At 34.7% G+C, this 13,446-nt stretch overlaps 2 protein-coding genes across 2 annotated transcripts; one reads left to right on the top strand and one right to left on the bottom strand.

Annotated features, from left to right (window-relative positions):
* Positions 1-3,235: 3,235 nt before the first annotated feature.
* Positions 3,236-8,625, top strand: LOC133881739 (ras-related protein RABD1). Its single transcript, XM_062320758.1, has 8 exons — positions 3,236-3,396; positions 3,532-3,604; positions 3,792-3,839; positions 3,909-3,956; positions 5,631-5,702; positions 6,855-7,010; positions 7,652-7,755; positions 8,380-8,625. The coding sequence occupies exons 1-8, from the start codon at positions 3,383-3,385 to the stop codon at positions 8,468-8,470; spliced, it is 606 nt and encodes a 201-aa protein (XP_062176742.1). The 5' UTR covers positions 3,236-3,382; the 3' UTR covers positions 8,471-8,625.
* An 869-nt stretch (positions 8,626-9,494) lies between these two features.
* Positions 9,495-13,134, bottom strand: LOC133881738 (ras-related protein RABA2a). The gene is made up of 2 exons (XM_062320757.1): positions 12,838-13,134; positions 9,495-10,206 (listed from the first exon to the last, which is right to left on the bottom strand). Exons 1-2 carry the CDS (start codon positions 13,000-13,002, stop codon positions 9,724-9,726), a joined length of 648 nt encoding a protein of 215 aa, XP_062176741.1. The 5' UTR covers positions 13,003-13,134; the 3' UTR covers positions 9,495-9,723.
* Positions 13,135-13,446: the final 312 nt, after the last annotated feature.

Raw genomic sequence — 13,446 nt, 5'->3', positions numbered from 1 at the left:
CTGTCTCTAATTTTGCAAAAAGAAGTTGAGAATAAAGGCGGACGAGGGGAACTACAACAGTCTCCTTAAAAATAACATAATTGTAATAGGCACACGTCTGCTTCTTATTATGTGCGACTAAACATATTAATAGAATCTTTTAACTTGGTAGATAGAAAACGTGTTTAGAAACTGATTTATAATTATAGTTTACCATGAGTGATTTATAATTTAAGCCAACCCAAGTGACCAGTGATGCAATTATCTCTAAAAATAACAAGTTTTTATTTATTTATTTATTTTTTTTTTATGTGACACTGCAAATTAGCTATTATTTTTTTAAAAAATAAAGGTTGATTAGCAGCGCCACATTGTGTATAGCAAATTAATTGACACGATTACATTTAGCAAGCGAGACAATGGTAGGATAAATATATTGCTTCTAATATTATATGCTTTAAAAATATATAATATAGTCCATATATGAACTATGCAGATGGTGGATTTTAATAATCGCCCACCCATTAAGGGGAGTGAAATTCGCCTATAACTACAGTGAGACAATGGTAGGATAAATATATTTTTTCTAATATTATATGCTTTAAAAATATATAATATAGTCCATATGTGAACTATGCAGATGGTAGATGAGATTTGATTCTTACACTACACAATCACAATAACTGCACAACAATCTCTCACATGAGGGATTATTGTGCAGTTGTTATATTGATGTTGTAAATCTAACATTTTCATTTTTTTTGTATTAATCGCTCATAGCATCTACTTTGAATTTTTGGCTCTTTTTTATTTTCTTATTTTTAACTATGGCTTAATTTATTTGGGCAGGTTGTGTTTATAAAGCTTTTTGTTAGCTTTTTTAGATGGGCTAAATCCAATTTCAGAGTTCTTTCGTCTCCTCATATTCCGCTTTCTATCCGCATATGTGCGGATAACCAATATGGTATCTGCTTGCCTAAAGTTATGGGTTGAAAAGCGGATGGATGGATAATAGGTACAAGGTGGTTTTTAACTGTCAACCTAAACACGAGTAATGATATAAGTTAGGTCCTCCCAAAATTGATGTAATTTTTAAACTCACTTTTGAATTAAAATTCAATAGCGATCTATTACATATCTAATTATAATTTTTAAATTCACATTGATTTTGAGGGAGGGCTAAAAGAAAGCATGAGTATTTCTTTTAGTATTAGAGTCTGTTTGAGTTTGCGATTTAAAAATAACGATTTGAAAAAGTGATTTTTAAAAACACAGTTAAACATTTAAAAAAATCGCGATTTGGCCTTTAAAATCGCAGGTTAGCCTTTAAATTATGTGTTTTCAAAAAAAGCACCACCTTTTTCTAGGATTTGAAAAAACAGTTTTCTGCATTTTCATATTGCAATTTTTTAAAATCGCAATTCTCAAACGGTTCATTTTATACGATTTGGTTTAAAATAGCACTTTTTGCAATTTCAAATGCACCCTTACTCCTTCAACACCCATATATTTTTGTGTAGTATAAAGTATTACTCTTTTCTTGAAACTCTTGAAAATTGATTTTTAGCATCACTCATTCTGACCTAACATAATTTAAAATCCCAAATCAATAGAAAATCTTCATATCCTACGACTAAAGCTCATAAAAAATCTATGATTTCACTTGAAAGTTGAAACAATCCAAAATACTAAATAAATAATAATAGACTAAAATTGTCATATCTTACAATAAAAAACTCTTTAAAAATACCATAATTTAATTGAAAACTAAGCAAAAACTGTTGTACCCCTGTTCTCTATTGTTTATATTTATCAACAATGAAACAAATATGAAATCGAAGATTTAAATCAAATTGATCACTGGTTTAAACATCAACTTCTACACTTCAATCTCAAATATTACAATAATAGAGTAAGTAGTTTGATAATTTTACAAGTATTCTTTAATTTACTTAATTTCTTAATTAACATTTAATGTATTTGACCAATTTCATACGGAAAATTGTTAAAATAATTAAATTATAATTTTGAAATAAATAATAATTTAATTTATAAGATTTTTATATAAAATTAAAAATGTGATTTTTTTTCTATTTTTTTTTTTTTGAAAGAAAGTTACGCTTTCATTAAAACATTAATAAGGGTACATAAACCACTATAGAGGTGTACATAGCCACCACAAGGATGTACAAATTTCACCATCACAAAGGTGTGCACCCATCCCAAATAGAACATACAGACAGTTGCCACTAAAAAAACCCAGCCAACAGAATGGTGCATCCGCGTTAACATACACATTTGCTTGAACAGGAAGTCGGTCATATATTCTAGGCAAAAGCCAATGACTAGATTAGTACACGCACAAAGCAAACTGTCAGAGAACTACAAACAAAACAACACAGGAAAAGCTCAACAAAGAAACTGTCTTCCGGAAGAGTCGCCACCAGAAGATGCCCTTTAGCCCTCAAACACCAACTGCCTCCAATCACCACCAGACACGGCAAACTACCAATTTGTAGCCATCACGCGCAGCCCAACACATAAAACTATCTAGGCGCGTGATGACCACGCGCTGACCACCGAGAGACCGCACGACCGTGAAAAGCGGCTGAAGCACCAGAAACTGACAGCGAGTAAGACAGCGAGGCGCGTGTCCAACATAAGACAATGTAAACTCATAGATCTGTCCTTCAAAAATCTGACAGTGACAAAAACTTGGCCACGATCTCCGCCATCAACACGCCATGGACAACCACTCTTCTTCGGCACTTTCACCAGTGAACTCACCTGCCACCACAACCTAAAAAACAAGAAAATTTAAACAACCTCCATCGGATCTACACTGGGGGGACAAAACTCCACAACCCACAACCCTAGTGGTTGTGAGACTACCCTTCACTGGGAAACACAGCAAGGTCCAAAAACCACCTTAACCTAAAAAGGCTAAGGGAAACGACCAAGCCGGAGAGGGGGAGGCTTCCCGGCAAGACAGAAAGTCCTAAAAGAAAGTCCTAGAGGGTTTTTAGAGAGAGAAGCTCTGAAGAGAGAGAGAGAAGCACTTTTCCTAATTTATACCAAGGAGAAACACAAGTTATTCCAAAAAGGAAAAAAAAAACATAAATAAAAGAGAAAAGAGAAGGTCAAATGACTAAAATCTACGCCACATAGGAAAAAAGCAGATCTAAATTAAATTTAAAAAGTTAAATAAAATAATAAAATAATAAAACAATAAACCAAAGAATCGTATGGTGCACAATAAGCATTTGGCAAGTGACCCCCCACTACTTCCCATTCCTTATATTTCTTTCCCTTTCTCAATCAACACAGACAGAGAGAGAGAGAGAGAGAGTGAAAATTCCCCCAAAGAATTTTCCATTTCGATCCCAATTCTCACAGCACAATCATGAGCAACGAATAGTGAGTCCGATTTTCCTTCTCTCCAAACATATATTTTCCCTCTCTTTCTTTTCTATTTTCAACACGTGTGTGTATACACACACACACACACACACCTATTTACAAACTAATCATTATTTATTTTTTGTTTTTTAGCGATTATTTGTTCAAGCTTTTGCTAATCGGGGACTCCTCTGTGGGAAAATCGTGTCTGCTCCTCAGATTTGCGGTGAGTCTGACTTTGTTAGACTTTCAATATGTTTCTTTTCGTTTTGTTTTTGTTCTTTTTTTTTAGGTTAATTTCAGTTATTTGAATAATAGTGAAGAAAATAAGTGAACCAGTGTTAGGGTTTCAGGTTGATTCTTCTGTAATTAGTGCTCAATGTTTGTAGTTTTGATTTTATTCTCATTTTCAGGATGATTCCTATGTTGACAGCTACATAAGCACCATTGGAGTTGATTTTGTAAGTCTCTTTCTCCCTCTCTCTTACTATGTATGCGTCAGTACTTAAAATTTTGTGCTGGTGTTGCAGAAAATCAGAACTGTGGAGTTGGATGGAAAGACAATCAAGCTGCAGATTGTGAGTTGAAACTGTTTATTTATTTATTTATTTTTTATTTTTTAATGTACATTCAAGTATTTTGATTTGATTCAATTGTTAGGGAATGTAGTGGAATTGTCTTCATTTATATTCAGTCTAAACCCATGTTAAGGGTGAATGTGGGCGTGTTATTTATTTATTTATTTTTCACAATTTTGCGTTGGTGGGGCTGGTTTAAGTGAAATCTCTACAAAATTCTGAGTAACTTATATTTGAATCACAGGCTTAGGTTATTACTTGCATGTCTACTTGCCATTGCTTTGGAATTAGTTTTTGAGTATGAACAATCTCTTCAGCAACAGGAATAGTTGTTCCAAAGTGAAATTTTGTTAATGAATAGAGAAATTAAGACGCAGCAGCCGAGAATAGAATGTCACAGGGAACAAACAAGCAAGAAAGAGAAAGATAAATAACCCTGATCGACAAGGATTTGCCGGACAACCACACTTGAGGCCAATAGAGAGTTCCATGCTCTATGATTCAACTAGGTTAGCTGGCATGAGTTGTCTTCCTATAACCAAGGAAGTAGAGGTTTTTTTCCTCTCCTTCGTACTGGCAACTATCTTTCATCCATCATCTTTTATATTAGTGGGGAACCCCTTACTTAGTTCTTGCGCTAAGGAATGTGAAATCACTCTCAATTGATTGGCATACCAAGAAGAACGATCGATAAATGCTGTTATTTGAGGCTGCGGAATGGAATATATAATAATCAGACCATGTTTAGGAGACCTAGTACCTTTTACCACCAAATATGCTTGTTATCCTGGATACCTAATTAAACATATAAATGAACTAAGTCCTGCTCATGTTACAAATAAAAATTTTAGTTGAAATACTGCATCTGGCTCGAGCAAGATGTTACAGGATTTCTAAAGTGCCCCTATCTACAAGCTACAAATCTGTAAAATAGAAAGATAGAGATCCGATAGGAAACCTGATCCCACACGTATATGCCCCTGAATTATTAGGTTCCTCAGACATATTATGTATAAAATATGGGCAGCATAAATGCGATGCTAAAATAGTTCCATGCATCTGTATTCCAAGTGGAAGATTTTTATGGAGCTCATTTTTCTTTCTTCAATGTCAGTTGCCTTTTTTCTTTTTCTTTTTCTTTTTTTTCTTTTTTAATTTTTTTAATTTTTAATTTTTATAAGTGTGTCGGTTACTTTTTATGAGTATGGAGAATCCAATTATACAGATATTGTTACGGGTGTAGTTACTATTGTGTAAATCTCCACGTCCTTGAACGCCTGGTATCCTTATTTTTTTTATTTTTTTATTTTTTTTTGTAAGTATTTTTTGTCCTCAAGGAAGAAGAAAGAGGAGGTTCGAACTAGTGACCCCTACTTCATGAGGCGTGGTCTCTAGCCGATTGAGCTATCACTTAGGGACACCTGGTATCCTTGATGAAGTTATTAGGATAATATCAATCAGCTTTCTGTATACCTTCTCTTCTTGGTTCACTTATATTCATACCTTTTATGTTATTCATAAAAAATAAAAAAAATAAAAAAATTCCTAGTTTTTATGTCAAGGGTAATTCACAGATCACAGAACAAGAGCTTTGCATCATTTTATGGTCTGCATAAAGCTTAATCTTCGTTTGACATAATAATTGATATTATTTTTCTGTTTATGTACTTCCAGTGGGATACTGCTGGACAGGAGCGGTTCAGAACTATAACAAGCAGTTATTACCGAGGAGCACATGGGATTATTGTGAGAAGCTCTTACCCTTTGTCTTCTTGTATGAGAAGCTTAGTTCCAATAGATATTTCAGTTAGCTTATATAGTAAAGTTTCACATTTCATTGGGTCAGATATAGGTGAAGTCATTGCTGGAATTCTTGTTTGCTAGTTTTTGGTTCCATGTGTATCTTTGCAATTCAATCTGTTAGCTTTGAGTGTTACTGCACTTACCTTATTATTCTTAATTTCTAAGCAGTTGACTTTACATTTAATATTTATATCATGAGATCGGAGGTAGACATGTGCTTGAGATTACACTTAAGTTGACTTTACATTTAATATTTATTTCATGAACTTCAACTTGGTACTTAAGTAATCAGATGCTTTCATTGTTTTTCTTCATTACAGGTTGGTATTTAGGTCACAAGCTTACTCGATACCTCTATTTTCCCTCAGTTTATGTAACTAGCACAAACTTATTTAAAAGACTTGGTTATGACTTTATGTGCTTTTTGAATCTTTTTTGTCATGGATGACAATTTTCACCTTACTGATTTAGAAGATCAGGCAGAATCATAAAAATGTGCTATTGCCAGATTATTCTTATTGAATTTCCCTTTAGAATATGATGGTCTCTAAATGGTTGAAAATTTTAAATAAACACGGACAAGATTCATGACTTAATATGTTAGCCATATTCAAATCAATGGGCTAAAGGCTAGACTTTCATCTGATATTGGGTTTCTCACTTGTGTCACTACTGTGGCTAGAAATGGTGTTTGTGGCTGTTTGGTGAGTTAGGTAGTCACTGCATTGTTGGTCATATTAAGAAACAATAATTGCATGTTATTGTAAAATGAGTGGGACTCTGCCAATTCATCTTTCTGTGTGGCTATATGGTTCATGATGGAAAGCATTGGAGTTTTTAGATTAAAGAGTTGGATAAGTTTCTGTAGTTGATGAATCACAGATGTGCAGTAATTGGCACTTAGAGAACAGTTCAAACTTGCCTGTTAATATCATATCTGCAACCTTTGTCAAATCTTATCACTGTTTAGGGCACTTCAGTATCCTGATCCAAAAAGCAGCATGGAATGGTTTATTTTAGCTAACATAGTTTTCCTTTCTAATGATTATTATTATTTGACCTTCTTGAGAATTCTTACGTATTGGGAATGAACAGATTGTCTATGATGTTACTGAGATGGAGAGCTTCAACAATGTCAAGCAGTGGTTGAATGAAATTGATAGATATGCAAATGACAGTGTGTGCAAGCTTCTTGTTGGGAATAAGTGTGATTTGGTCGAGAACAAGGTCGTGGACACGCAAACAGCAAAGGTATAGAGTATGATAGTAGCCTGAACTCTTATTACTACTTTGAGATGGTATCAATTGTATTCTTTTATTCTGAATTTCTGCTGTCCAAGCAATCCTTGATTCCTCGGGGAATTTATAAGCCAAGTTGGAGTCCTAGCAGAAAAATGCAAGAAACTTGTATAAAATTGTAGTTGGTCCTTTTATTCACCCTTAATAACACACACGCACGCGCGCGCACACACACAATATGTGTGTGTACATTCATATATGTATTATACATTCTTGGGTGCATGCTGATCGAGTCCAAGTTATTCCTTAGAAGATTTGAAAGCAGTAGTAAACTTAATTTCCTTTTACTTTTGGATTATGGACTCATGATATGGTGCCCACTCTCCTACAATGTTCTTTCTTACCAGTCATCTACATTAATTTCTCATAGATGAATGGCTCAGTTTGATCCCTCTTCTGTGTACCTAAGTTGCGGTTTTGATTGCTATATATATATATATACTCTCACAGATGCCCATAAGGAGTTGTTTTATAGATCGTAGCATTTGATAAAGGTCATGATCCTTGTGATTTGAGAAAGAAAAACCCAATGGGTTTCTTACTGCTTGTTCAGGTCTAACTTCATTCTATTCCTGTGCCTAAATGAAATGCAGGCGTTTGCGGATGAGCTCGGGATTCCTTTCCTTGAGACAAGTGCCAAAGACTCGATCAATGTGGAGCAAGCTTTCTTAACCATGGCTGGCGAGATAAAAAAGAAGTAAAACCACTAGCCAACTTTTTCATGCTTCCCTTATTCCAAATTATACGTTCTTTAAACCAGCAAATGCATAATCCGAAGCATGAAATCTGCTTGATGTTCCTAATAATATATAATGATCACTGACTTATAATAATAATAATAATCATTGGGTCAAAGGGCAGGCCGGGGATGAGCCATAAACTTGGACATCTTGGATTCGATTCCGCATTAAGTTGAATTACTTGATACACAGTTTTGGCGGGTGGGATTGTGTATATGGGGTTTACTCCCCATGGGTAGGTTTGAAGGGTCATGCCTATATATATATATATCTTGTAATTGCCTCTTAGATCTTGACCTCTGCAAAAATCAGACTGATAATATGATCGTTGGAAGTCTTTAATAGATGATATGAAATTATTGTCACTGAAGCCATAGAGAAATTGTCATCATAAATATCATCTGGTTTTCCACTCCTGTGTAGGATTCATAAATGTAAATATTATGGATAAAAGAGTGTTCTTATTCTCATAACTGGCTTTCCATTTTATTCCTTTTTATATTTATATCATGAAATTTAGCAAGTCTTCATTTCTTTGCTTTTAATTCTTGAATTATTTATTTATTTATTTATTTTTACAGAATGGGCAACCAACCAACTGCAAACAAGTCAACAGGAACTGTTCAAATGAAGGGGCAGCCAATCCAGCAGAAGAGCAACTGTTGTGGTTAGCCACGCTATTGTAGCTTTCATTTCTGTTAAAAGATTGTAAGACAGTGAAAACTCTGTTGACTGTACTCGTATGGTCCGTATGGATCTATCAGAAACTGTTAAATATGGCTCCTTCAATCCTTCTCTTGGGGAAAGAAAAATGAATTTCCTAACAATTCCTCGCAGCCAAGGAAAATTTTCTTTAGAATTTAAAATAATAATAATAAGAGTTAATTAAAAGTTAAGTTTCTCTGAAACAGATAGCTAAATATGTTGGGACCGAAATATATGATTTGAAATTTTTTTATCCAAATACTAGTTGAAAAAATAGAACTTATATTATGGTTCAATTTTTATTTTATTTTATTTTTTGTATGCCTAATTCACGAGAATGCAACCGCGCAATATTTGTATCAAACTAAGAGACATCAATCAGTATAGGAGTCGTTTAAGTTTTGCCAGATTTATTTATGAAGTTTTTCCTGAAATAATGACAAAGGCCAAAAATTTCTTTTCTATATACCATATTTTTAACTTTTTATATGATTGTCATATAATTTGAATGATATGGTGTGCCATGAGTCTTTTATATATATATATATATATATATAATGCTGATGTAATGGTTAATTTTTATTATTACATCATCAAGCTGTATAATAATTTACTAAATAGTATTACTAATATTTTCATTTCACAACTATAGATATTTTCATTTCACAACTATTCAACAGTACGGACATAATAATTCCCACCGACCATTGGTTCAGTCTTTGTCCCAAAGTGATATCATGGACTAGAATTTCATGCAACGAGGCCTCTTACATGAGGCTATCTTATTGCAATGCAATTGTACAAGATTTAAATTCAGAGTCAGCTTCTTCACATAGAATATGTGAACATAAAAGAGCCCATCCCTCACATGAAGCTACCCTATTGTAGTTCATCTTTTATATTCGGATAAATAATTATAGACAATCCTAATCCTTATTATAGTGCAATAAGAGAGTCTTATTGCAGGAGATTTAAGTCCGCAGTCCACAAGTTCTCATAAAACATGTGAACATAAAAGGGTCCTCACAATGAATCAGAGTATGATACACTCAAAAAAACAATGGAAACTGTAATACATCTCATCAAGCGCACGCATAAAGAAATCATTATCAATCCTGATTACAAAGCAAAACATAGTTGAAATATATTTTCAAAGCTAAAAAAGAAAAAGAAAAGAATTGGAACAACAACCCACAAGATGGGGAAAATCATGGTCATCCTCAGGATGAAGAGCAGCAAGGCTTCTTGGTATTGGCCTCCGATCCCCCAACAACAATAGTCTTCCCTTCTTTGATGTTGGCAGGCGCCGGCTCCTCCGAAGAAAGCGACTTCTTACTAATTATCCGGTATATCTCCGCCAGAATTGTCTGGAAAGCCTTCTCCACATTTGTTGCTTCAAGAGCAGATGTTTCTATGAATGAAAGGCCTTCTTTTTCAGCATAGTTCTGGGCATCCTCTGTCGCAACTGCCCGGAGATGCTTCAGATCAGTCTTGTTGCCAATTAGCATGATGACAATGTTGGAATCTGCATGGTCCCTTAGTTCCTTCAGCCACCGGCTCACATTTTCAAACGTCGTTGGTTTCGTAACGTCATACACTAGAAGTGCTCCAAGAGCACCCCTGTAGTAGGCACTTGTTATTGCTCGGTATCGTTCCTGTCCTGCTGTATCCCATATTTGAGCTTTCACAGTTCTTCCCTCAACCTGCAGAAAGGGCAAATTCTTGTTTGTGTAAGAACAAACCATTGAAGCTGGTTTTGATATAACATAAAACATAATACGAAGGATTTCAACAAATAGCTTCTCTACTCAAACATATAATTCTTTGTATATACTCATTGTTCACTGGCACCAATGTAAACATGGGTGCCGCAATGGGTGATTTTGACATCACTCATCCATGGCTCCCACTCAAGAGATATTAGCGTAGGAGTAGACTTACTTATAATTATGGCTAGCAATTTTTTATATGATTCGGGAACCCGACATGAACCTAACACAAAGTCACAAACTTAGTGAATTAGGGGGAGTCTGGCTCGTTTAATTAAATTGGTCGAGTTAAAGTTGACTTATATAGTCTTATACCCATGCTTCGACACGATTCGAACCCAACATGCCAACACGAATTGTCACCCCTAACTATAATCACTCCTAAAACGAAATGAATCAGTAAGGTTTCCAGAAAATTAACAGAAAACTAAAACTTGGTTAAGCTGGGGTGAACATAGAACGAGTACCAACTGAACATGTAGGGGCATAATGCAGGCACCAAGATATCGACTTAGAAACTAAGGCTGCTGACTGAATGTACCCAGTACTGTGGAAAGCAGACACAAGAATAAGCTTCAACTAAGGAAAGTCGATGAGTGATATTATTAAAATTATGAAGCAAGAATCATGGAAAAAAAATGTGCCACATTGTTACCAAGAAGGGATGAAATTTTCCTTCCAGTCAAATCAGACATCCCCATGCAACAACTATTACAAGGGTAGTTCAAAATACCACCATCTGTGTCATTCTTGATAAGTAATACATCTCGTACACTGCTACAGGATTATGTCCGTGACTGTCCACCACATGTTTCTAGGGAAGGAGATGCCATTTGGTTCAAAGAAAATTAGCAAATATGTATCATATGTTACTAATACAGGTGTCTCTCAATAATAGTTTGGTGTCATTCTGGTCAGTGATGGAAGCAACCATCCCTACCGTCGTAAAATAAGAGCACCTGTGATTACAAAGAGGGGGGGGGGGGGGGGGGGGGGGGGGGAGTGCAAGAAGTGGAGGACAATCTCTCTAAGAGAACTCCTTCCTGCCCTGCACAATTGCTTATTGCTTCTTTTTTCCTTCACCTTTTAATAATGATTATCATCTTCTGTCAAACCAATCCTTGGCAGGGAATATGGACATGCGATTAGATGCTCCATAACAAGTTACTAAAAAAAAAAAAGTCATACCAAAGTCTAAACTGCTAGATAAAGGATTCCCTAATGACAATGAAATTTGTCTCCAAATTAACTTAGCCAGGGAAAAAAAAGAAGAACGAATTAAAATAAGAATATGTATTGTATAATTGGGGGCGACAAATATTGACGATTTGCCCAAATCTCCACCTTAGATTTCCAAGGAACTCTATACACATTCAGATCAACATCAAAACAAAAGTTGAAGTTGCTGATCGTTTGATGATATATTTTTTTTTATAAGTAATCGACATATCATTAAAGCCAAAGCACAACCTAGATGCCCATGAAGTTATTAAGTATAGATAGAAGTTCAAACTTCTTCAACAGTTACATGGTCTCTACAACTTTGTGTGTCAAAAGATGGGGATGTTGAAATAAAACGCAAACAAGTAATATCAAAACAACATGGAAATATGATTAGTCAGTTTACTGCAGTAACAATTGTCTTTTCATAAATGTGCAAGATAATAGTCGCTCAAACATGTAGCAATTGTTCAGTTTTAGGAAGCCTCTTCCCCATTCCCATCGTGCTCATCAAAAAACAAGATGATTGGAGATTAAGAACCTTCTCATATATAAATTGCTCCAAATTTTAGATTGTTATGTTTCTGAAATATTCTATATATATGCATGTATTTATGGATTGGGTAGTAAAATGACATTGGGGTGATATGAAATTTGGCGTGCATGATAAACATGGAGAAAACATGTTATCTAACAGTGAGATCAAGAAAATATGAATCCAATGTAGGGTTATTGAGTGGTGTAACTTAAACAAGTTAGATTTGAACCTAACACACACGCACGCGCACACAAAGGAGACACCAAGGAATAAAATCACTCAAAAAAACACGAAGAAGCAAGTGATGTCAAATACTATGAAAGTGAAACCACAGGAAATTATTTCAAATGCTTTGTTATAGTACAGGAGATAATCATTTCACAAGGTTATCAAGATTCCCTTGAAAATTCCCAACCTTAAGAGTTGACAAATATTTGTGTAGATGTGCACCCGAATATAGCATGTATAGACATACACACACACATATAATACTGGCAACGAAATTAAGGTTGGGTAGCATTTAATAACCCATTTTCACAATCTCTCAAATCAAGAACAAAACTTTCAAGGCCTCAGATTCCATTTCTACCAAAACCCAAATCCCAAAAAGCGATTCAAATCAAAATTTGAGAAAAAAACCCAATGAACCCAGTACCGAAAAACCACTCATCAAGGCAGATCTGCCACAGTTTTATTGAAAAATTCAAAATTCAAGCAAACCCAGATCCAAATTATACATATATTTGTATATAAATAGACATAAAGAGCGTGCACACACGTGAGAGAGTAAGAGAGAGACAGTGAACCTGAAGAGTACGTGTGGCGAATTCGACGCCAATGGTGGACTTGGACTCCAAGCAGAACTCGTTGCGAGTGAATCGGGAGAGGAGATTCGATTTCCCTACGCCAGAATCGCCTATTAGTACAACCTTGAACAAGTAATCGTATTCCTCGTCCGGTCTCCTCGCCATCTTTTTCCTTTTTCTTTGTAAGGAGATATAAAATCTTCAAAATAAACTTAATAAACAATAAAAAGTGAAATAAAATTACAGAGACTTCCTAAGGAATCGGTCTCTGAAGAAGAAGAAGAAGCAGAAGCAGAAGAAGTACAAGCAGACGGAAAAAGTCGAACTAAATATGTGTCGGAAAAAAAATAAAAAAAAAGGTTTATGTGACTAAAATGCCCCTGATTATAGCTAGGGATTTTTATGAATATACCACAATTTTTATCTTAAACTATCCAATAATTCTAACTTAACAATTTCGATCAATATTTGGATTTTCTTTTTTCTTTTTTTCTAATTTAAAAGGGTAGTTGAGACTGACACATCAATATTGTGAAATAATTATGACATTAAACATTATTCGTTAATCAAATGTGGAACTGCTGTATTTATTACGAGTAATGTTGTACA

The sequence above is a fragment of the Alnus glutinosa genome, chromosome 11 (assembly GCF_958979055.1).
Source record: "Alnus glutinosa chromosome 11, dhAlnGlut1.1, whole genome shotgun sequence".
Classification (NCBI taxonomy): domain Eukaryota; kingdom Viridiplantae; phylum Streptophyta; class Magnoliopsida; order Fagales; family Betulaceae; genus Alnus; species Alnus glutinosa.
Note: the sequence above shows the minus strand (reverse complement) of the source record. Positions and strands in the feature narration are given on the sequence as shown.

What these genes read in the sequence shown, in the direction of transcription:
- LOC133881739 (XM_062320758.1), top strand. An exon ending in GTCTGCTCCTCAGATTTGCG is followed by an intron (nt 3,605 to 3,791) that starts GTGAGTCTGACT and finishes TCTCATTTTCAG; the next exon opens with GATGATTCCTATGTTGACAG. An exon ending in GCACCATTGGAGTTGATTTT is followed by an intron (nt 3,840 to 3,908) that starts GTAAGTCTCTTT and finishes CTGGTGTTGCAG; the next exon opens with AAAATCAGAACTGTGGAGTT.
- LOC133881738 (XM_062320757.1), bottom strand. Translation starts at nt 13,002, where the DNA reads ATGGCGAGGAGACCGGACGAGGAATACGATTACTTGTTCAAGGTTGTA. An exon ending in TCGCCACACGTACTCTTCAG is followed by an intron (nt 10,207 to 12,837) that starts GTTCACTGTCTC and finishes CCCTTTCTGCAG; the next exon opens with GTTGAGGGAAGAACTGTGAA.